The 21,556-nt window shown below is 53.1% G+C and overlaps 8 protein-coding genes; 3 read left to right on the top strand and 5 right to left on the bottom strand.

The window, feature by feature from the left end:
- Window positions 1-93: 93 nt before the first annotated feature.
- RCC_10441 (related to FMP35 Found in Mitochondrial Proteome) lies at window positions 94-713 on the bottom strand (the record flags this gene model as incomplete). XM_023775669.1 has 2 exons in its annotated part: window positions 94-198; window positions 252-713. The coding sequence occupies 2 exons, from the start codon at window positions 711-713 to the stop codon at window positions 94-96; spliced, it is 567 nt and encodes a 188-aa protein (XP_023631437.1).
- A 1,305-nt stretch (window positions 714-2,018) lies between these two features.
- On the bottom strand, window positions 2,019-2,507 carry RCC_10442 (uncharacterized protein; the record flags this gene model as incomplete). The annotated part of the gene is made up of 1 exon (XM_023775670.1): window positions 2,019-2,507. The coding sequence occupies one exon, from the start codon at window positions 2,505-2,507 to the stop codon at window positions 2,019-2,021; it is 489 nt and encodes a 162-aa protein (XP_023631438.1).
- Window positions 2,508-3,774: 1,267 nt separating this feature from the next.
- RCC_10443 (related to putative N2,N2-dimethylguanosine tRNA methyltransferase) lies at window positions 3,775-4,630 on the bottom strand (the record flags this gene model as incomplete). XM_023775671.1 has 4 exons in its annotated part: window positions 3,775-3,805; window positions 3,854-4,249; window positions 4,302-4,334; window positions 4,401-4,630. 4 exons carry the CDS (start codon window positions 4,628-4,630, stop codon window positions 3,775-3,777), a joined length of 690 nt encoding a protein of 229 aa, XP_023631439.1.
- A 1,290-nt stretch (window positions 4,631-5,920) lies between these two features.
- RCC_10444 (uncharacterized protein) lies at window positions 5,921-9,154 on the top strand (the record flags this gene model as incomplete). The annotated part of the gene is made up of 1 exon (XM_023775672.1): window positions 5,921-9,154. The coding sequence occupies one exon, from the start codon at window positions 5,921-5,923 to the stop codon at window positions 9,152-9,154; it is 3,234 nt and encodes a 1,077-aa protein (XP_023631440.1).
- An 854-nt stretch (window positions 9,155-10,008) lies between these two features.
- RCC_10445 (related to Nuc-2 protein) lies at window positions 10,009-13,091 on the top strand (the record flags this gene model as incomplete). XM_023775673.1 has 2 exons in its annotated part: window positions 10,009-12,703; window positions 12,754-13,091. The coding sequence occupies 2 exons, from the start codon at window positions 10,009-10,011 to the stop codon at window positions 13,089-13,091; spliced, it is 3,033 nt and encodes a 1,010-aa protein (XP_023631441.1).
- A 324-nt stretch (window positions 13,092-13,415) lies between these two features.
- Window positions 13,416-14,800, bottom strand: RCC_10446 (probable nuclear pore complex protein (SonA); the record flags this gene model as incomplete). XM_023775674.1 has 4 exons in its annotated part: window positions 13,416-13,429; window positions 13,491-13,513; window positions 13,583-14,373; window positions 14,432-14,800. 4 exons carry the CDS (start codon window positions 14,798-14,800, stop codon window positions 13,416-13,418), a joined length of 1,197 nt encoding a protein of 398 aa, XP_023631442.1.
- Window positions 14,801-16,690: 1,890 nt separating this feature from the next.
- RCC_10447 (related to lipoyltransferase) lies at window positions 16,691-17,948 on the bottom strand (the record flags this gene model as incomplete). XM_023775675.1 has 2 exons in its annotated part: window positions 16,691-16,984; window positions 17,034-17,948. 2 exons carry the CDS (start codon window positions 17,946-17,948, stop codon window positions 16,691-16,693), a joined length of 1,209 nt encoding a protein of 402 aa, XP_023631443.1.
- A 425-nt stretch (window positions 17,949-18,373) lies between these two features.
- Window positions 18,374-21,260, top strand: RCC_10448 (uncharacterized protein; the record flags this gene model as incomplete). XM_023775676.1 has 5 exons in its annotated part: window positions 18,374-18,609; window positions 18,662-18,773; window positions 18,823-19,157; window positions 19,208-20,762; window positions 20,823-21,260. The coding sequence occupies 5 exons, from the start codon at window positions 18,374-18,376 to the stop codon at window positions 21,258-21,260; spliced, it is 2,676 nt and encodes an 891-aa protein (XP_023631444.1).
- Window positions 21,261-21,556: the final 296 nt, after the last annotated feature.

Raw genomic sequence — 21,556 nt, forward strand, 5'->3', positions numbered from 1 at the left:
TTCGCAGCAGTCTACGACGGAGGGGGGATGCACAGCCTCCATGCACCGGTCTCGGATCTATCCTTCTGGCGGGCGAAGAGTTGAATGAACGTCCTAGTCGTAATCCGTCTTCTTCTGGAACGGATCTCTGCCCTCGTTTTCAAGCAATGAGATCTTTTTACCACCTTCGGGCTCCAGACTCCATTCTACCGTCTCAAACTGTTGAACCATTAGCCATTGCCGATTCTGTCCCAAGGCAACCCATCACTCACAATTCCCATCCTTGTTTTCCTCTCACTTTTAAACCGCATCTTTCCCTTGCCCTTTGTCCCCTTGACCCAAAAACTAATGTCGATTCTCCCCTGCATCTGATTCAACTCTCCAGCTATCCAAGGAATCTGACTTGCAAAGTAGATCTCATCTCCCAGAATCGCGCGTGCCTCGGGATTCGTGCGTACAGCATATAGTGTACTGCTCACCACCGAGCTGCTGGTCTTTTGGTAGTTGAAGATGGCAAGTGCGGATCCCACGACGATGAGGGCGAAGAGCGGGATCGTGCGTATCCAGCCGTTGCGGTTGGTGTTTGCAATAGTCGGTAGTTCGCGATCGGATCGTCGTTCCATTAGAGGTCCGGAGTTGGGTCTGGGCGCAGCGACGATTGTTCGGCGGGGGACATGTTGCCGATGGAGGAGACTGCGCACGTTGGCGATTTGTAGGCGAGGTCGTGGAAGCATTGTGAGCGTGTTGTGGATCGAAAGATGAAGTTTGGTGCGATCCAAAGTTACGAAGTGTTGACGGCTGCAACTGCTGGCTGACATAAGATGATCGACAGAAACATGGATTGAACTTTGAAGTCACTACCTAGATAAAGTACGTATCAAGGGCCAGTGAAACTGTGGAAGGTTGCCGTTGTCTCTACAAGCACGACAGCGAGAATGGTAACCTGGTTCGACAAGACATCCAACTCTTATAATCCAACGAGAAATGTGAGTCTCTGCAGCCAGAGCTTATTCTGATGGTTACAGCTACCCGTCCACGAGCATAGTCGTCACTTGAGTATGAGGAGAGCCGGCAAGCTTCAATTTGCCTGTCCTTGTACACAACGAAGCAGCAGTCGAACCTCTCAACGACTTGAATGACCGAGTGAATGTCGTGTGGAGATGATTCGGGTATTTCATAGTCTCATATCAAGATACGTAAAAATTACAGTGTACTTTCGAACTCCTAGATTGGTTACTCGAACCCATCTCATCCCATGGAACGTCTGCTAGACGATCCTACTAAAGCTATCAGAACGGCGTTGTTCTGTGCAAGGAACCTGAGAGTCCAATGGACACCGGGCGCATTGCTATTAGTGCATTATGCGAATTCAGCTATTGTGCATGCTACGTGCATGTCGTCGACAGGTCGCTGTCTTGCTCGTCTCGAGAGCTTTGCCGTGTATGTCGATGAAGCGGTCGCGATAGATGACAGCGCACCGATGCGTGGGCCAGCGTGGCACGTCCCCACCATCGATCAACAAGGATGGGTTTCCGGTCGAATTCAGGCCACCCTGATTCAACGCGATTCCTCGATTCGCGTCAGGTAGAGCCGCCGGTCCTGTTCTATAGAACTACCTAAGTTGTGGGATCGTGGCTAGCTCGTACCATGGGTGAATATCGGCATCGGGTATGCGCGACCGTTTAGGCAGAACCAAACAGCGCGATCATCGTAGGAGGCTCTGTGCCTCAACTCAACTGCCGGTGGCGTCGGCATCGTCGTAATTAGTGATTTCTTCGTGGGTTCTCCCTTTGTGGTGGGACGACAGCATCGTATTGGCCAAGCCTTTCAGTCCAACCGTCATCGCAAGAATTGGTTGGGGAACGAGGCAAGACATGACGAGAGGTTGGTTTTGCCCGCAAACTGGGTAGTGCCGACATCGCGATTTCGCTTTGCTGTATTGAGTACAGCCAGCGCGTTGGACAGATCTGTGTCGTGTTGACGAGAGCCAGAGTGACATTCCAAAGCCTGAGCTTGGTGGAGAACATGGCGAACGTCTTTCACCCGATCATGTCGACGCCTCCGAGGAAGATTGAATCCTTGCTGGTGCCAATGTGGGATGGTCGGCGTCCAGTCCTTTCGTACTCGGCAGTCCTGCCTCGCACAGCTCGCGCGTAATCTTCTGCCGACTTGGACATGTCAACCTCAAGGTCGTAGAAGACCGGAAAGTTCTTCCAGTCGCGGCAGCCCTTGTTCTCCTTCATTGATTGCACTATGTCCGAATAGACGCCCGGCCGACTCAACCGCATACACTTGCTGGGTCTGGGCTCTTCCGGTAAGGCCATCATGAGTGATTCGATCTTGGGGTCGCCCATTCCTTTGCAGGGTGGGAGCCTCGAAATGCTGGCATTCGAAGCAGTGCTACAACGTGATACGGCTGACTGGCCGCTGGCGCTGCGCCGAACATACTTCTTGGTTGGCGCTCTTGGAGCAGGCTCATCATCGGGGTCGCTCTTGCCGGAGCTGGCACGGAAGCAGTTGATCCGCATCGTTGCGACGGTTTCTGGTGTCTCGAGAGGTCGGTTCAAATCTTACAGAGTAGTAAGAGAGCGGCGGAGTATTGTGAGTGTTGATTGTAAGGAAACGGGTGCGGCCTTGGCAACCTTGATGCTTGCTCGGGCTGTGCACGAGCAGGGCAAGGTGATGTGGAGGAGGCTCAGTGGCTGAGAAGCTTGTGTGAGCAAGGACTTCGTCCGCACATGGACTTGGTCTGGGAATCCATGGTATATGGTGGTGACAGTTGGGAGAGATGAAGGAAGTGGGGAGGGGCCAGGCTTAAAGACGATGTCGGATGCACACCTCAGCGAACTCAAAAGATTAGCGGCGGCGCGCCCAGAAAGTCCAAGCCGACGCCGAGGGAACCGAGAAAGCAACCTTGAAAGTCGAGCATCGAGGCGCTCCACGCTCCAAGACACCCCGTAGGCCCGCGCTTTATCAGCTGCAGCTAAGAAACAAGCGGGCGCACTCAAAGACCAACTCGAAGCTTGGCCTTTGCTCTTTGACGATGATCGCCGCAATCACAAAGGACGCCTTGTTGATCACTCCGGTGCGATCAATGCGGCTTTGTAATTCCGCGTAGGAGCATTCGTCATTTGCGACTCGCAGAGTTTCACGAGGCAGCGCAAGTCACGGATAGCACGGCACACGGCGTGGTCCCTAGACAAGCTGCGCTTACGGATTGCGAGATCGCTTGGGCAAATGCCGGCCACGCTCGTCCGCGCGATCCGTTGGTCAATCACGTCTAGAGTTCCCCGGTAGGTATACATAGACAACAGTACACAGTGCCTCGCAGGGTAAATGCACAGTCTTCGTTCCCCGTCTCACGCGAGTGCACACGACGGCTAGTGCTCGGGTCACTCCTTCGCGCAAGAGCGCGGTTTTCATGGCAGAGATTCGTCCCGGTGTCTGATCAATCACGATTCACACGGACTCCGGTCGACGATCACTCCCATCCCACGTCTTCCTTCCCACCTCGAGCACATGTCACCAGTGGTAACGCACATCCGTGAACGTGCTGCCGCGCGTAAATGTAACATGATCAGCTCCGCATTACATGGAGTGGCGCGAGGGTAAGCAGATGGGAGATACGTGTTGGCAGATGAGGCCCATCCCTTTTGCATGATGGCCTCAAAGATAACGATCAGGTACCTCTACACGAAGAAAGAAAAGTCGGTCACTACTGTTACCGCGCCGCCCGCGTACAGCATTGCCACAATGCAGTGCCCCTGTAGAGTTGGCCGGCAACGCCCTGAGACCTCAGCGTTCAGGCTTACGCCGGATTGTGAACCTGGAGTCGCGTCAGCATTTGAACCCTCGCGCCGGGACGCCGTCTTACAAGTAGATGTTTTCGCGAGCGTAACTCGGCTGATCTGGGTCGTCTTTCACATCCTCCACTTGGAACTGCTTCTTGATGGCCTTGAGAAAGTGCATATCGGCTCTTCTCCGCCGCTTGAAACAGAAGTAGCACACTGTCGATGGGCCAATCAAATCTCGCAGTGTCTGTTGCAGGAGAGGGAACGCCGGCTCAAAATATACACAATCCGCAGCAAGGACTACGTCCGGCGGCGAAGGGAGCTCGCTATCGGGTTGCTCGCCCCAGTTGTAAACGCAAGCTTTCACCTTGTCTCCCAGGTTGTTGAGATCTATGTTGCGCTGCATCAGAGGAATCATTGTTTGTTGATCGGTGATGTAAATGGCGTTTTCGGGTTGGCACCCCACGGCTATGGCCAGCCTGGAACACCTCAGCGCGGGAACACTTTTGKACGTGATCCTAACGTGCTTACCCACAGAATCCCACCCCGGAGCCCAACTCTACGCTGCAAACATAACTATCAGCCGTTTGCGATGGCGAATGTGCCAGAGAGAGAGTCAGGTGAACAAACATAGAAGCCTTACGGAGCGTCTCGCGTTTTGTACGTAGGAGCCACTTTGTGAGTATCTCTCCAGCCTGCCACACTCTACCACCATTTCCACTTTTCAGGTCTTGGTGGAGTATCAACTTTGTCTCGATCAGTCCATCGAAGTCATGCGCACTTGTTGAAGGGGTCGAGAGCGTTGGGCTTTGTACGAGATCTTCGTCCACGGTAAATGTGTCCTGCTCAGACTCGGCCATTTGGAGGTTGTCGGTGATCGGCGCCTGACGAGGAGGGAGCTGCTGTCGTCGAGATCATCGAGATCGGCGCTGATAACAGAGTTTGGCAAACGGCCTACCAAGCACGCGCCGAGAGCGTGCCAACACGTGCCCAGGCGCGATATTGCTTGGAAATTGCTTGGATTAAACGGCAAAATCGAAGCTAAATATGCACTCCGTGCCAGATGCGGTTGGCGTGAGCCTGGAGGAAGAGGCTCACGTCAAATGGCAAGTCCGACCACTCGAAGGTGACACCAGCCAACAAATTGACAGTGATCCGCTTTTTCCAATACTCCTCTGCAATCTTGTAGTCTGCTTCGAACAGTCGAATACAGCATGAGGGCGAACACATTTCTCTACACGTCGGCTCACAAAGTACCAGACAGCGCGTGCCTCACTGGCTGGAAGCGCTGCATCTCACGAACCATCCAGGATTCCAGGACACCAATGCCTGAAGCTCTTGAGGGATCGACAAAGCAACACGACACAGTATTCCCACGGAGTTTTGCCGAGCCACCTCGGTCCTCTGGTGTGATTCAACGAACAGCGCAATCCTCCGCCACCAAGGGGCCTCCTGCTTACACGCAACTAATGTCATTTCGAAGCGCACGCTGGCGGCCGTGTGTGCATGGAGTCGACAAGGCGTCGTGAGGGTGTATCCGCATCACACAGCCGAAGATCTGGACATGATGGTGGTGGTTTGTAGGACTGTCCCGGGGCTTCACGCAATCTTCAATCGCGTATGGCACACAGAGTGTAAGCTTCAGTGCAACTCAAAGTCCGAGCCATATCTGGATCTTTCAGCATGAGGCGGCGTTCTGAAGAGTACCTTATCTTCCCACGGCGACTGCTCTGCCTCGAAGCATGCATTTCTTGTTGCAAGCTGGAATCGGTTCTCAGACTACAAGGACTTTGTGCCACACGTAGAGAAGCGTCACGTCTATGCCATGGGCACTCAAATGTAGGTGGTAGAGTGAGATTTCATACTTTTCTTGTTCATATCTCTGGCAAGTTCCTTTTCAGTCGACCCCTTGCTTCCCCAGTTGAGACATTCCGACTGAGCCACCTACAGCAAGGGCCCTGCATTTCACCACTTTACGCGTTACACGCGCCCTTTACGCATCGCACTCTCAAAGTTTCGACATGGAATTTTTTTCTCTCCAGACGCAAAGGAAAAGACAGAGAGCAGTCAAAAGGCAAGTCGTTCTAGCAGGTCAGTACACATCAACGTGAGATGCAATTCCTTGCTAATGCACTCCAACTTAGGTGGATATGGCGAAGAACCACGCACGAGCTCTCGCCGGGATCTGCTGTGCATTGAACGCATGTTTCATGGTAGCGAGGGCAGCACCTGTCGTGAACTTTCCGTTCAACTCCCAAGTTCCCACCGTGGCCCGAGTCGAGCAGCCATATAGCTTCCGACTCTCCGATTCGACTTACGCACAAACTCCAGAGAGTCTCGTGTATAGCTTGGAAGGCCAGCCAGCATGGCTTACATTTGACGGCGTGACGAGGACTCTTGAGGGTACACCAGGACAGGCGGATGAGGGATCCGCCGCTTTTAGCCTTATAGCAGCCGATTCCTCCGGTGCGGTGCGGATGCCATGCACATTGGTCACCTCAGGAAATCCGGCACCGCTTTTGGCAGGAGATATAAGCGAGCAACTCGCGGCCACTATCAATCTTTCGTCTAGCGAGCCTGCTGTGGCGACTCTTCTGCCCTCGACAGACTTCAAATTCGACTTCGAGCAAGGTTCCTTTATCGACATTGTTCAACGCAAGCTATATTACTACGCTACGCTGTCTGATCGCACTCCACTCCCTTCGTGGCTCACCTTCGACTCTGATCAGTTGACATTCTCTGGGACCGCGCCCGATCTCAGTGCTTTTCCGCAATCCTGGACAATCGACATTATCGCCTCTGACGTGCCCGGATTCGCGGGCACACGTGCGTCTTTCACAATTGCTATTGCAAAGCAGCAGCTCGCTTTCGTACCAGAACAGCAAGACGTGACTATTACCCCTGGGGAGTCTATAACTATCTCCACCTTGAAGGACGGGTTGTTTCGAAACGATGTTCGGATCAGGCCAGATGATCTTGAGAGTGTCACGGCATCTCTGCCATCGTGGCTACAACTCGATTCAGATACCTTGAGAATTGAAGGGGAAGCACCAGCAAATGCCACTACGCAGAACCTCACCGTATCTGTGGTAGACAAGCTCGGAAATTCTGCTACTGCAGTGCTCAACGTCATACTGGGAAGCATATCGTATTTCGACGGCCAAGTCAAAACCATTGAGGCGCGTGCAGGCGAATGGCTGGAATACCACTTTGATGACTCCTTGTTCAATCAGGATAATTTGGATCTCAGCGTGACATTCCCTACAGCCACGAGCTGGCTCAGTTTCGACGCCGATACACAAAAYATCTCGGGAAAGGTACCCACGTCCCTGGAGGATACCACTATTAAAGCCACACTTCTAKCAAGCCCGCCTGGTGGTAAAGGCAGTCAAGCGCAGGTCTTCACAATCGACATACAGGGCAAAGCGATGTCTTCTACGTCCCTTGTGGCCACGAGCTCAACAACCGCGTCCACGGGTCTTCCTCCTTCAACAAACATCGCTGGGCACTCTCCTGGCGCAGCTGTCGGATCGTCCAATTCCACCACACGCCTCAAAATCGGACCCATTGTGGCAATAGTCATTCTGTCGGTAGTTCTCACAGCGATTTTGATCGTTTCCATGCTCTTCTACTGTCGACGTAGACGTGCGCGAAGGGCGGATTTGCTCACCCCGCCGAAAAGCACGATTTCTCGGCCCATGCCATCTCCTGAGCCAGAAGGGATCATCGTCACGACATCAATGTACCGCGATGTCGAAAAGCACGCGGGACCTGAGGCTGCTCGGGTGTCACCTTCGTCTCAACACATCAATTCAGAAGATCCGCCGCAACTCGCTGCTCTGCAGCTACCGTCTCAAGGCGCAAACAGGATGTCGAGATGGWCTGAGAGGTTCTCGAGAAATAGCATGGCATCATCGATGGGAGTGGGAGAGGAGATGATCATGGCAGACTCAAACATTCCAGAATGGGGACGACCATCTGTGGCCATGTCTGCGCCACACGACAGCTTTTCCATCCCTGCTGAGATTGCTAGAGTCTCGAGACAGCTATCGGACGTCTCTCCTAGCAAGCAAGCACTACACAGGCTCCGTGACAAGAACAGGAATAGTGCCGGTATTGGAATGACAAGGACGACGGCCGGCGGAATGGCGAGACATTCGTCTTCAAGACGCGGTACGAAGCAACGAGGGCAAAGGAGTAGCATGGGCCTATCAACCACGAGAGAAGCCAGCAGTATGAGTTCTTTCACAACTAGAGGGACGAGCGTGTTGTCAACTCAGACCACGCTGCCCTGCGAGTTTCCAAGACCTCCATCGACCGCCGTGTCGCTTCCCACTTCCTCGTTACCAGAAACAGCCAACCGGAAGAGCTACAGGCGAAGCGGTATCCGTAATAGCACCATCAGGATGGTGGGACGCAGTGATAGTGTCAAAGACGACCGCCCACTTGATGAGAAGCGCCAGTCTTTTATCAGGAATCGGGCGAGCAAAAGTGGAATACAGAGTCCGCTTTTCGCACATGGCTCTAGGGGATCATCCTCTGCAAATGCGRGACTGAATGGAAGAGCTTCGACCAACCTCTCTTCGTTTGGGAGTATGAGAGGTTCACGACAACTTCCCACGAACTACTCGGAGGCTTCCTCTACAGATCCACAGGTCCATGATACTCGACGCTTCAGCCAGAGGGTACGGTCTGTTTTCGCCCCAAATTTCCCTCGTGCACTCACGAGATCTACGATATTTCCAGACGAAGATCGCATACCAGAAGGCGCCTCAAGCTCAGCGTTCAGTACGACGTCGGAATCCCTCAACAGCGATGATTGGGTGCACGACTTACCAAAGCCTMGCAATGAGAGGAATTTTGTGTTACCGGGAGAAGCATCGCCTACACCACCTCCAGCACCACCTGTGTCACGGCGCGGCTCTTCGATTGGTGGACGTGCGCTGCCAGGGGAAGGCGACGTACCAGTCCAAGCTTGGAAGAAACGTATGAGAGAAAGATCCTCATCACCACTATCATCACAAGTCAACGCGACAGTAATGGATCGGTCGTCACCACTCGGGTCTCGAAGCCAGCGCCGTAGAAAGAGTCTTCTCGGTGAGCCTCAAAGCCTGGTTAGCGCGGACAGCATGCACAAGTCCACCCGTCCCAGGATGGCTCGCACCAACGTCAGTCGGCCTGTGAGCATCGAAGACGTCCAGAGTCGGCTGAGCAGTATGCAAGCCAATCAAGGGCACGCCCAAGCAGGAGCAGGAAGTGAGCAATGGGAAGAAACCGATTCTGAGGATGATGCTCGAGGTGTTGAATTGATGCCTGTCATACCAGCCGGCGGCAGCAGAACTGGTACACAGCGGTCCGATATGAGCGGCCCTGCATTCCTGTAGACAGGCAGCATCAAAATCATGTGATTAATGAAGTACACTTGTCTCCGTCGGATGTAGTTTCGATGTGGGCCTTCCGTGCGGATGATAGCGATGTCCGGAGCAAGCGAGTGATGCTTGAGGACGTGTTGTACACAAGAACCTCACGTTTAGTTGCTTCGCAGGTCGGCCAATTTCAGAAGTCGTCCTAAGACCTTGTGTAGTCATGCARGTAGTTGACGTCGATGTCACTTCAGTTCGTCCAAAACTGCAATGCATAAGGGAGGAGAGAAATTGCTGATGGTTATTGTCGGACAACGTAGCCGTGTTCATAAGGATAGTTCCTGGAGATAATGTACAGGGCAGAATCACATATATTCACCAATCCACAGCCTCTTCCTTGATCCACATTCCTCTGCTGTGGTACCTAGTTTGTGCGTTAGCTCTCCCGCACTTGCGGCACGTTCGCGCACACGTGCATGACAGCGGTGTCGCGATAGGCTTCGGCTTTGCACGTTGCACTACCGTTGGAGGATGTGGTTGTCGAGCGTCGAAATTGGCTGATGTCAAGGGCGAAGGTGCTTTTCAGCCCCACCAGGGTGTCATTGTCGTCGTGCTCATTGCATGTGACTGGTTTTCGCAAAAAGAGGCCGTGAACCTGAGAGCTCGGAAGCTTTTACAGCATCAGCAACGACCCATTTCATACCACCGATCATTCCTCCCGAGCTGCCTCGAGCCGCTGCCGATGGGTTACGACACAAAGGCCGATGCCTGAGCAGACGAAATGTCGACCTGGGTCCCAATTTCTACCCACATTCACCTGAGCTTGAGCCGATAGCCACGCCAGTCGATTCCGCACCACCTCCGCTTCGCCGGCCATGAAGTTCGGCAAGCACATCCAGAAGCGGCAGCTGGACATTCCGGAATACGCTGCCAGCTTCGTCGATTACAAGGCGCTCAAGAAGCTCATCAAGAAACTAAGCGCAACGCCTGTCCTCGCGGCGGTACAAAAGGGCAGTGCCAATGGCAACAGCGACTCGCAAGCTTCGCTGCAGGCGAACAAGGCAACGTTCTTCTTTCGCCTGGAGAGAGAATTGGAAAAAGTCAACACCTTTTACCTGCAAAAGGAAGCAGAGCTCAAACTGCGTCTGCGAACGCTGCTGGATAAGAAAAGAGGCCTGCAGTCGCGTGCCACTCCTGCGTCGAAGCTGTCCTCCAGCTATGTCACACTGGACGAAGGCTTTCGGCTGTTTGGCAATGACCTCGACAAGCTGCAGCAATTCGTAGAGGTGAACCAGACTGCCTTTTCGAAAATCTTGAAGAAGTGGKACAAGACATCAAAGTCGCGAACCAAGGAGCTTTACCTGTCCCGAGCCGTTGATGTGCAGCCTTGCTTCAACCGGGATGTTATTAGCGACCTCTCCGACCAAGCAACCACTGGTCTGCTCGAGCTTCAGGCCTGGGCGGAAGGCGAAAAGATCGCATACACTCCTGCGGTGGAACTGGAGAACAGAGCACAGCCGGCAGGGCATGACGAAGAGATTGAGACGCAGGTACTTCAGGCAATCAATGCAGGAAATACCGCACTTGTGCGAGAATGGTCCGCGCGGACCGCGACAAGTGAAGATGCGAGAGAGCGGATTAGCCGGGTGTTCCTCAATACGGTCAACACTGCGGCGAGCAGTGCACAGGAGGTGCTCTGCGAAACTGGGCTGGTGGATTTCAACTACGCGGATTCAATCAACGAGCGAAACTGCATGCACGAGGCTTCTGTCAGTGGAAAGACGACTATCTTAAACGCAGCTCTGGCCAAGGGTGCAAATATCTGTGCGCCTGACGTATACGGACGCCTCCCTTTGCATTACGCTTGTATGCACGGAAGGGTCGAAATGATCAAGATCTTGGTTGAGGCTGCTCGGGACAGCGTCGATGTGAAGGATCTTGACAATTTCACACCATTGATCCATGGAATCGTTCGCTCACAGGCTGCCAGCGTCCAGGCTATGCTGCAATTTGGAGCCATTGTTGATCCAACAGGAAGCACAGATCATATCCCATTGAACCTTGCTTGTCAGTACGGATCTGTACCTATTGTGCAAAACATCCTGCAGTTTCAACCACAGATCATACCAGATGCTGAAGGCCTGTATCCGCAGCATCTTGTCGCGCGCTTCGGAAGGGATAGCCAAATTCTCATCATGTTGAAAGATTGCGGCGTCGACATGGATCAACCTGACAAGCTCTATCAATGGACACCGATATTCCACGCAGCATCAGAAGGCCACCTTGAATGCCTGCGTCAACTTTTAGAGTTTGACGTCGATGCGGCTGCCATCGACGAGAAGGATCTTTCTGCCATGTACTACGCCGCGTGGGAGGGCAAACTGGACTGCATGCAGTTGCTTGCACATGCATGCGCCGCCATAGCAGAACGAAAAGCCAGCAGAAACGACGTTCAAATGGGAGAAACTCAACCGCCGGCAATGCTCACTGGAAGTACGCCCGCGCTTGCCATCCCTGATGCAGAGAACATTCCATCGCTGTCATTGCCACCACCTATAATTCCCCTCAGACGATATGGCCACAACTTCCTCGACACTACCAAGACTTTCATCTTACTTTCCTTCGGCGACCTTGACTGTTCGGCAATTGAGTTCTATGGTGACAGCAAGTATCCTGCTGCTCGTTTGACCGTTTCATCAAAGTCTTCCGACCTTATTCCGCGAAACTTGCCGCTTCCTGTTCAGGATGACTTCAAGACCATCTCATTCCAGATTGAAAACCTTGAGACTCTCACCCTCGACTTTGACATATATCCAACATTTGGAAGCAAAGTCATCGCACGCGCCGCCGCCTCGAGCCGTGTCTTCACAGGCAAGAACAGCAGCTCCGGGATGTGGCACTTGGAACTATTCGACCCTCGACTACGTGCTATTGGCCGTGTCAGTTTCCGATACCAAGTCGTCACTCCTTTCCATGGCATCCCACTTGAGATTACGCACTTTGCAACCTACTGGAAAGCCACCAGCCAGTATGACAACCACCCGAGCAATCTCATCACTGGCAGCAGTTTGTCGGGAGATTTCATGAGATTATTTGTCCAAGTCACTCGAGATGGCGTCCCTGTACTGTTCAACGACTGGGCACTGCCCAGCAGTAAGCATCTGCTTATAAGTAGATTGAGCTATCGCGAATTCCAGGCCGCAGGACTCGAAGCTGGGCGCGGGAAGACCATGATACAAGATCTTGTAGCTGCAGGAATCGACCGCGACGACCTGGCTTCCACACAGCGCCAGATCGCGCGCTCATACACCTCACTGGCCGATGTCCTGGCTTTGCTTCCAGCAGACCTACACCTGGAGATCCACGTTTGCTACCCTGCGCGTTTAGAGGAAGAAGCGCTCCAACTAGGCCCCACGCAGAATATCAATGTTGTAGCCGACGGGGTCCTGAAGGTCGTGTTCGATCATGCGAGGCAGCTGCGGGAGTCCAAGGATGGACCGCAGAGGAATTTCGTGTTTTCAAGCTATAATGCCGACATATGCACGGCGCTGAATTGGAAACAGCCAAACTGTAAGTCTGTCCTGGTCCGTGATACAACGCTCCGCTGACCTCCTAAATAGACCCCATTCTCTTGTGCAACGAGCTAGGAGTTGCACCAACCAGCGGCGCACAGCGTCGCGCCAGCCAGAATATTGTTGGCAATTGTGGCCGAACGGACATGTCCATTAAAGAATCCGTGCGGATTGCGCAGCAAAATAACTTCATGGGCCTCATTTGTACTTCTCGCCTGTTGGAGCTGGTTCCCGCGCTGGTGTCGAGTGTCAAGGAGGCGGGTTTGGTGTTGATGGCAGACTACAGCCATGATTTCACAAAGATCAGACCCTGCGTGACAGGGGGTGAAGATGGGCTACTGATGAGTAATGCTGTGTTGAGATTCAAGGATACCGTAGAACAATAGGCAGATCTCATAGGGAAAGTTGGACGCGTTAAGACGTCGATATTGTGGATGCAATGACCTTTTATGTCTCCGACATTCATATGACGCTTGAGGTTCACTGGCTGAATCGGATTTCGACACTGGTGACAATTCCACATCGTTTCTGAGAGAAGGGTCTAGCACGATGCATTCCATCATGTACATCATGCCTCGAAGGACAGACCCGCCCTGTGTTGATCCCAACGCCGTAACGCCATCGCTTTAGCCAGGAAAAGTCGACTACTTCTTGTTTCGGTTGTACTTGTTGCCTTTTTGCAAGCAAATTAGCGTACATGAGACTCAGTATCAGCGTTTGGCGCCTAGACGAAGTATGGAGGTTAGCATCTATGTCGCATGTGAAGAGTTGATCGAACGGCTAACCTGTTTTGGGACGCGGCTTACACCTGAGAGGAAAGCATAGAAGTCAGCATGTGTCTCAAGCATTGTCGATTTGGCACTTTGATTCGACTTACTCGTCACCAACGATAGGATGTAGCATGATCTTGTTTGGCGTCTGTGGGGTGTTGAAGTTGTAGCCTTTGCTCCAGTCGTAGCTCACAGCATAAGCAAAGATGTTGCCCGATCGGTTGAAAGCTGTCGCGCTGATGGTTCCACCAACTTCTGGGTAACCTTTCAGTCTGTGCTTGGCGTCCTTGTCCCAGAAATGGAATGTGCCATCGCTGCCTGCCGTGCTGAATGTGCCGTGGATAGGGTGGAAGCTGATTGCATTGACGGCGAAGACGTTGCTGATGTTGCGGTCGTTTGGTGGCGTTTGGCGGTGGCACTTGAAGCTGAAGTTGTTTCCAGAATCTTTGTCGTCGATGTACTGGATAGCACAGCGTCCTTCAATGCTGCCAACTGCAAATCCGGTGCCGTCGCTGAAGGTACTGACCACGCGTGTTTGCCATTTGAGGGGCGATTGGATGGACTTGAAGAATGTAGTGGGGTTCTTGAGGTCGACAACGTGGATCCAGCGCTCTGCGGTGCCAATGACGAGCATCTGATCACCACGAACATCCATCGAGTAGACACGCTCCTTCGCATCGATCGTTGCCACGGCGGTCTGTTGACGCAGATCCCAGTACTTGATCATTTTGTCCCAGCCTCCAGTCACGAGCATGGGGGACCCGTTTGAGTTGAAGGACTGTACGCAGCGAATGGGCTGGTCATGTACTGCCACTTGTGTCGGTTTTGTAATATCTCCMCCCAGATCGAGCATGCGCCCGGCCTTGTCTGCACCGACACCGAACACTTTTGTRCCATCCTGCACCTTTCGTTAGCTGCGATTCCTGACAAAGGGAGCTCCATCCAACGGAACATACCGGGCTCCAGCATGTGTCTAGTGCTGGTCCGTCGTGTGTGAACATGGCCTTGCCCTCGGTCGATCCATTCTCCTTGACCTCGTAGATGCGCACGTTATTGTCCCAGCTGGAAACGGAGAGATAGTCGGCGGTGGGGCTGAATCGAAGAGCGGAGACGCTGTCAGTGGGCGGGTTGGCGACCTCGACGTCGCCTTTGAGGTCGCCCTGGGTTGGGTTGTTCGCGGTGCTGGCAAAGGCCATCGTGGGCGGCGGCAGAGGCGCGCGAGTGGAGGACCCGGTGCTGATACGATTTGCTCCAGTGGCAGGACGCCAGGTGTTGCTGGACGACTTGTGAGGACTTGCATTGGAGAAGGGAGTGTTGGACGCCATGGTGCAGGTGTTGAAGTGCTGCTCTTCTCGAGCGCACATGCATTGAAGAGGTACYTACAGCAATCTGTTTGCTGGAGATTCTCACAGCTGAAGCTTCTATTCTGATCGCTTCTTTGGGTCGTGGAGAGTGAATGATCAACGCGTGAGGTTACAAGTTCGTGCACCGCTCACGCACCTCATGGAAAAGTGCTGGCTTTCACGCGATCTACACGCGAATCGATGCCCACTGTCGCGATCAATATAACAGCACCTTGAAAAGTATGAATGAGTATGCTGAGCTTCCCACGATGGAAACGGCACGACCAATGATTTGTTAAGAGTGTACAGGATATGTTAGGATATGTTCGCTCTCAAGGCTGCATAGTTGATGCCTGATTGCCTGAGCGCGGAGGACCGCCGCTTACTAAAGCGCTTCCCGATGATAGAAAATTCTGGCTTCGAGTTCGCACCTTCCTTTTTCAACTCTTCGCTCCAACAATCGCAATCAAGGTTCACACACAGACGAGTCTTGCACTCTGTCAAATCACACACAACCTTGGGAGAAAGTCCCCGGACAACCTGCTTCGGCAGGATTGCGGAAACGCGTCGCCATAGAAGCACCTTTGCGACTCATCTCGCTTCGGCCTCCATCCTCTTCCGCCAGCCCGCCTGCCGTTTGGACTCTCACTTGGATGCTTCGCTACTCGGACCTGTTGGACTTGAAGACCGGTCGCTCTCGGGTGGCTGCCCTGCAAGGGGAGACAATGATATGAGTCTGCGCTTCCTGTCCAGCCGGCCTCGCTGTGGTGTTGTTGAAGGGTGGGAGGAGGCGGAGGGATCTGTGCAGGAGACAAGTTGGGCTCAAGGTCAGTTGTGAGAACTCTTCGTCGCGGTCAATAGATATGCGATTGCCCGCTTCCTTCTACTAATCTACAGATTGGTGTCGGAGCGGGTAACTCGATGGGGCTTATTCTGGGTGCGAAGAGTTCACCAGATTCTTTTGGGCTTGTTGGGCGGGCCTTCAGCGCTCGCGCCTATGCTGTGTCAAAGCAGTCGGGCTCCATACTCTGCCATGGGCAGGCGTTCAAGTGATGAATAAAAGTAGAGTCAAGCACTGAGACTGCGACGTGGGTTTGCCCTTCACTGGGCGGTCTGCGGCGTGCTTTGATGCAACAACTACGACGGTATCTGATGGACGCTTCATGTAGCTCGCTTGTGATGGAATAATCAAAACAGCTTTTCTCCAAATTTCCTCGACACAGTCACTATTGTCATGATGTACGCCTCTTATTAACCGAAAGTCGATGTCACGACAGATCTGCCGTAACATTTGCCTCCAGTATWGGGTGTCCCTTTACAGTAAAAAAGTATCGTGCTCAATGTCTTGCATACATCTTACCATCATCAACTCCGACCTATGTAGTGGTTACACCGCTCACAATACGACGGAGCGGAAAGGCACATACGAGCCGACTGGCAACGCAACTACGTATGCCTTGCATGGGAACGCGACGGCCATGTCSAAGTTGGATACACCAAATCAGTCCCATCCCAACAGTTTGCACTATCCCAACCCCAACCCTGACCCTAATTTTGATTCCCACGAACAATGAGTGAGGATAAGGGCAGGCTTTTCACTGTTCACATATCTACATCCGGAATACGCAACCCGTGCCAGTAGCGTCCACAGCATTTGTTCCCCCTAGATACTTGGCAAGAGGGATAAGCCAAAGCTCTTGACCCATGCACAGGGCGAGCGAGATTCTCCGCTAGAAAGGGCGTGGAATACCTAGGCGATGGAGGTATCACAGCAGATTTGTGTGCTCGCGACCTTATAGCGCACCGAGCATTTCAACGTTGCTGAAATTTGCATGCCGTGCAAGACGTCGACGTGATATCACAATGCTCCTCCTAGTTGATTATAGGTAATTTGTGCTCTAGCCACTCGACAAGACGCGTTCTCCGCGATGTTTGCAGCTGGCGAAGTGCCCTCTCGTCATTGATTGACGAATCCCAAGACGTGATCTCGTGCAACTTCAGCCCCAAGAGGCCCTTGTCGGGCTCCGATGGAACAGCCTCCGTGTCAACGGTAATACCGTTGATAGCACCATAGCGGACGGAAAGTTCTAGATCGATATCGATGCCCTCGTCCGACTCTGTGGAGATGGTGAATTGAGGCGTCTGCAAGTATGTCCATGCATCGGACTGCCCAGGGTCAGTATCGCTTCCCAAGTCAGCATGAAGCATCACTCACTCGAAGTTCGTCGTAGCCTTTGCGAACACTGTCTTCGTCAAGCCACTCTTCTCCGACCTCTATTGCAGGATTCTGCTTCGAACAATTATACTTCTCGGCGAACCGTGCTTGCACGGAACTTATGAAGTCTTCATTACCCAGTGTAATGTTGCCAACCGGAGAGCTCACACTCTCCACACCGCGAGCCGTCATATACGGCTTCGCTGGCGAGTGTAGATAGTGAGGTATTGCGTTGAGATTTGGACTGGAAAGCAGACATGTTCCATGATGCAACGCGCGACCCCTGGTGAGCTTATATGCCGAGCCAGAGACCTTCAAGGGCCGCGGCGTGTCAAAGTTGTTGGCCTCGTACGGGGTACTATGAGTATCTTCTGGATCAGTCTCAGCTCCCTGCTGTCCTTGGTCCAAGACTATGTCATGACGGGCATTGACTCGTGCTCTGTCTACGCCAAGGCGTCTCAATGCATGCACCATCATCTCAGCGTGCTTGTCGCGGGTGAAGGAAGTAGATGGGCAGATAACAGTCCAGTTGACGTTGCCTTCATCATGGAAGACGGTACCGCCTCCACTGCGTCGACGGACAAGATCAACGACTCCGAGGCCAGGAGGGTCACTTTCAGGCAGGCCATTGCTGATATTCAACAAGGCAAGATTGACTTCCAGCCATGGGTTTTGATTTCTTCCAATGACGATGCTTGGCCTGTTCACGTACAAGAAAAGCACGGCGGACTCTGGGTCAGTCTTTTGCAGCAGGAAGTGCTCGATGGAGAGATTCAGGAATGGGTCGCGCGATGTCGAGATGTAAGACTGGACTGGCCGTGCTAGGCCTTCCAGTGACGTTGTCGATATCCATCTCCGTGTAGTGAGTGGTGCGCGTGGCGATCTGCTGCTGCAGATACAGTGTCGAAAAATCATTCGCTCTCTGCTATAGCGACATGGCTTTCGTGTATTAAAGGTTGGTCTTGATTAGGAGGTCCTAGTGAAAGTTTCACAGGCGCCAGACTGATCTTCGCAGCGAAAAGATTCTCACGGATCGCCGACGAGGCCCTTGGAATCACCGAATAGGCAGTAGCGACACGCGAATTGCCGAGTGTTGAAGGTGTGTCGGTGTATTGTTAGGTGGTGACCATATCGATCTTGAAAGCCACCAATGCTGATCTTACCGTTTTGCCGGCAGAATTGATCACGGGAAGGCTAGAACTAACGCAGGCACCACCCACACGCACGACAAGGACAAGGGTTCCGCTTCCGCTAACGCGTGCGTGCAACATCATCACCTCCGTATCCAGACCCAGGCACTCCGTAGACACCGCCCTCCACCCCATTACGAACATGCCGAGATGGCGACCGACACGACAGCCCAGGCTTTTAAACAGCCTATGACGGCACCGGAGTTGATCGCGTTCGTTAAGAATGAGCTCGATGCCGACGAGGAGCGTCAGGCCAAGGCGTCGGCGGCCAGCGCTGGGGAATTGCCGCGGGAATCGCAGACCGGGTCGACGCTGGACTTGAGCCATAAGAATATTGGTGCGCTGCCGGTGGAAGTTATTACATTGATCAAGGACAAAGTCGAAAGGTACATGCGACCAGGGGGAGGGGTTATCCGCGCAACAGCTCACAGCCTCTAGACTCGCGCTGTCACACAATCCGCGCATTGCTTTGCCGTTAGAGATCGGCCTGTGCGATCGACTTCGATATCTGAATTTGCGATGGAACAAGCTGAAGCACTTTCCCGAAGCTGTAAGCTGAGAGACAACACCGTGTTCATACGTTAGCTAATGAGATGCAGGTCTTGACGCTGGCCAAGCTCGAAATATTGGACATCAGCAAGAATGCGATCGATGGCATACCGGAGGAAATCAAGAACATGACGAACCTCAAATTCTTAGCCGTTGCGCGGAACCAGWTCAAGCGTCTGCCATATGCTCTAGGTGAGATGAATCTGGTGAAGCTCAAGTTCGACGAGAACCCGATCGAGTTTCCACCTCCCGAAGCGTTAAAGACAGACCGGAGGAATCCGTCAGTCGAATCCGAAAAGGATAAGGATATGTGTCAGCAGGTCAAGCGATATATGAAGACAGTGATGCGAGAGAGACTGAGGACAAACTCCGAGGACGACTTCAGGTGCGTTGATTCAGGCTTTCCCATCCATCACCTTATGCTGAACTCTGCAGTGCGAGCAGTGCCGAAACTCCACGTCCTCCCAGGAGAGGAGCACACGGTGGACGGTTTCCGGTGCGGCCCAGCATCAGCGGTATAGAGAATGTCCAGGGTCTCGATCTCAGAGCGGAGTCCCCACCCGWGAATGTTCCGCCCATTCCAGCAAGGAACCATGCCCGAGGACTGTCATCAGCCTCTCATATTGGTCGAAGACCGGGAGTTACCCCTTTGCTGACTACTGGACTGGACACCAACCGAAGCAGGAGTGAGTCTGTCGCATCTGCCAACATGCGGAATCGAAGGCAAGGCTATGTGCCGCGCAAGAATACCACGACGGGCGAGATTTCTTCACAGCTGTCAGCACGTTCAATTCAGGCGCCAACACTAACGCCTCCCCACTCGCGTGCAACAAGCGTGACCTCCAGCTTCAATGGACACTTGGCGATTGGTAGTGGTGGCGAGACGTCGTCAGGCGCCGTCAGTCCAGTTGACGGGCCTGTGAGTCGTGCTCTGTTGACCCGGAAGCTTGCAAGTCTTCCAGAGTCCCGCGACTCGCGCGCACCAACGATGAGCTCCATCAAAGTGGTCAAGCGCGTCCTCTTGATGCTTTTCTATCTCTATAGGCCGATCGCCGACGTCGCCCAGCAGTTAAGTAGCGGATCGCCGAAGCGCTCGACCCTGGAACGACAACTGTATGGCGCTAATGCTCACGTGGAGGAGCTCGACCGGCTCTTGAATGGTGCGGACGGCATTACTGAAGACCACATCGAGCTTGAACCTGCTCTTCTCATGTCGGTCACGCGTACGGCCACTACGGCGTTGACGCTTTATGTTCAGGTCATCAAAGAGCTTCACCGAAATCGACAGCAAATGGCAAGGCGTGTTGATGCATTTCACGTACGATGTGTGATCAATACAGCTTACAGTACCCTTATCGAGGCGCGGAACGTTTGTCAAATGCTGGGCTTCCACACCAAAACCTTGCCGGCCAAAACTCTGCGGGCATCAAATGCTTGGAGTAGTCGTACTGTCACACCGACTCAGGCGCGGTCCTCGAGCAATCGAAGGAGAGGAGCCACAATCCTGCCAAGCTCAGGGGGTAGCACCAGTTTTCGAGGGGCGCCAGCACCGCCCGTGCCTCTACATACAAATGGTAGCCGCAGTAACACGATGACGTCCACGGGAGGGGCGACTCCGCGCATGAACGACGCCATGGGCGGTCTTTCATCGTATAGTAATGTTTCTTCTCGGAGCAATACTATGCGGAGCGGCATTTCTCAGTCCGAAGGAGAGGACAGCGCTGATAGACTGTACCGAAAGTTGAAGGTCTGTTGCGATCTCGCCTTGCAAATTCTACCTCCAGTCCGTGCGGAGCTGGCTTCGAGGAAACTCAGCGCGGACAAGACCGGCCATTCTCGTTCGGCGCACCAGTACGCGCAGGCAGTCAACAAATGTGACTTCGTCATCGCAACGAACAACAAACTCATGTCGCGTTTGAAAGTTATGCGGGTAGGGGATCCTGCTCGGTACCTCTCTGAGTTCCGACAGCTTACGGAGAGCTTCTCGAAGGTAAGTCAAATTGTGTCTGCAAGCAATGAATTGTCTGTCCTTAACTAACGAGAAATTTAGGATTGGGCCAACTTTGCCGGAGAAATCATGTCGTTGGCACACAATCGCATTGATATTGGCAACGTCAAGCACAACCTCAAGCCTGTCCAATACGCCGTCAAGGATGCTAATAATGCCGTGGCGCAGTCTTTGCAAGCTTCAACATATACTGTACCGACCACTCATGCAAAGCCACCTCCGACTGCTGGACTTCATGGAGGCTTTTTACCAAATCTCAACACGAGTCTGGCGCTTCAAACGAGTTACATCCCTCCAGTTCCTGCCACGCCCCTGGGCGCAGCCCTCGGTCCAGCGGTGCAGGCCACAGTACCACCAACGCCTAGTACGGCGTTTAACTCCCCCGAGTTTTACCCTACCCAATTTGTTCCAGGACCTGGTCGATCCGGTCCATCAAGAACAGATGCAATGTTACCACCACCGGGATACCCAAGAAGATGAGGATATGAGTGAAATTTATTTATTGGGCGCTGCAGCGAGCATGATGGCATTTCAATGGAAGAGACAGGCGCAAGGAATTGGGAACGTGCGGGACTCGGGAGCACACGACCGTATGATGATTATACGTGTAACAATACTTGCATGGAACGGAGTTGGACATCGGACATATGGGCGAGTTGACACAAGTGTAACGATCGAAATGGCAAACGAGAACGTAGACAATGGGGCAGTATGGTGTGGCGAGCAATTGGGCTTGCGCTTAATTGTAGCGGTATTGTACCATGACCATGGACATT

Source organism: Ramularia collo-cygni, assembly GCF_900074925.1.
Source record: "Ramularia collo-cygni strain URUG2 genome assembly, contig: RCC_scaffold22, whole genome shotgun sequence".
NCBI classification, from domain to species: domain Eukaryota; kingdom Fungi; phylum Ascomycota; class Dothideomycetes; order Mycosphaerellales; family Mycosphaerellaceae; genus Ramularia; species Ramularia collo-cygni.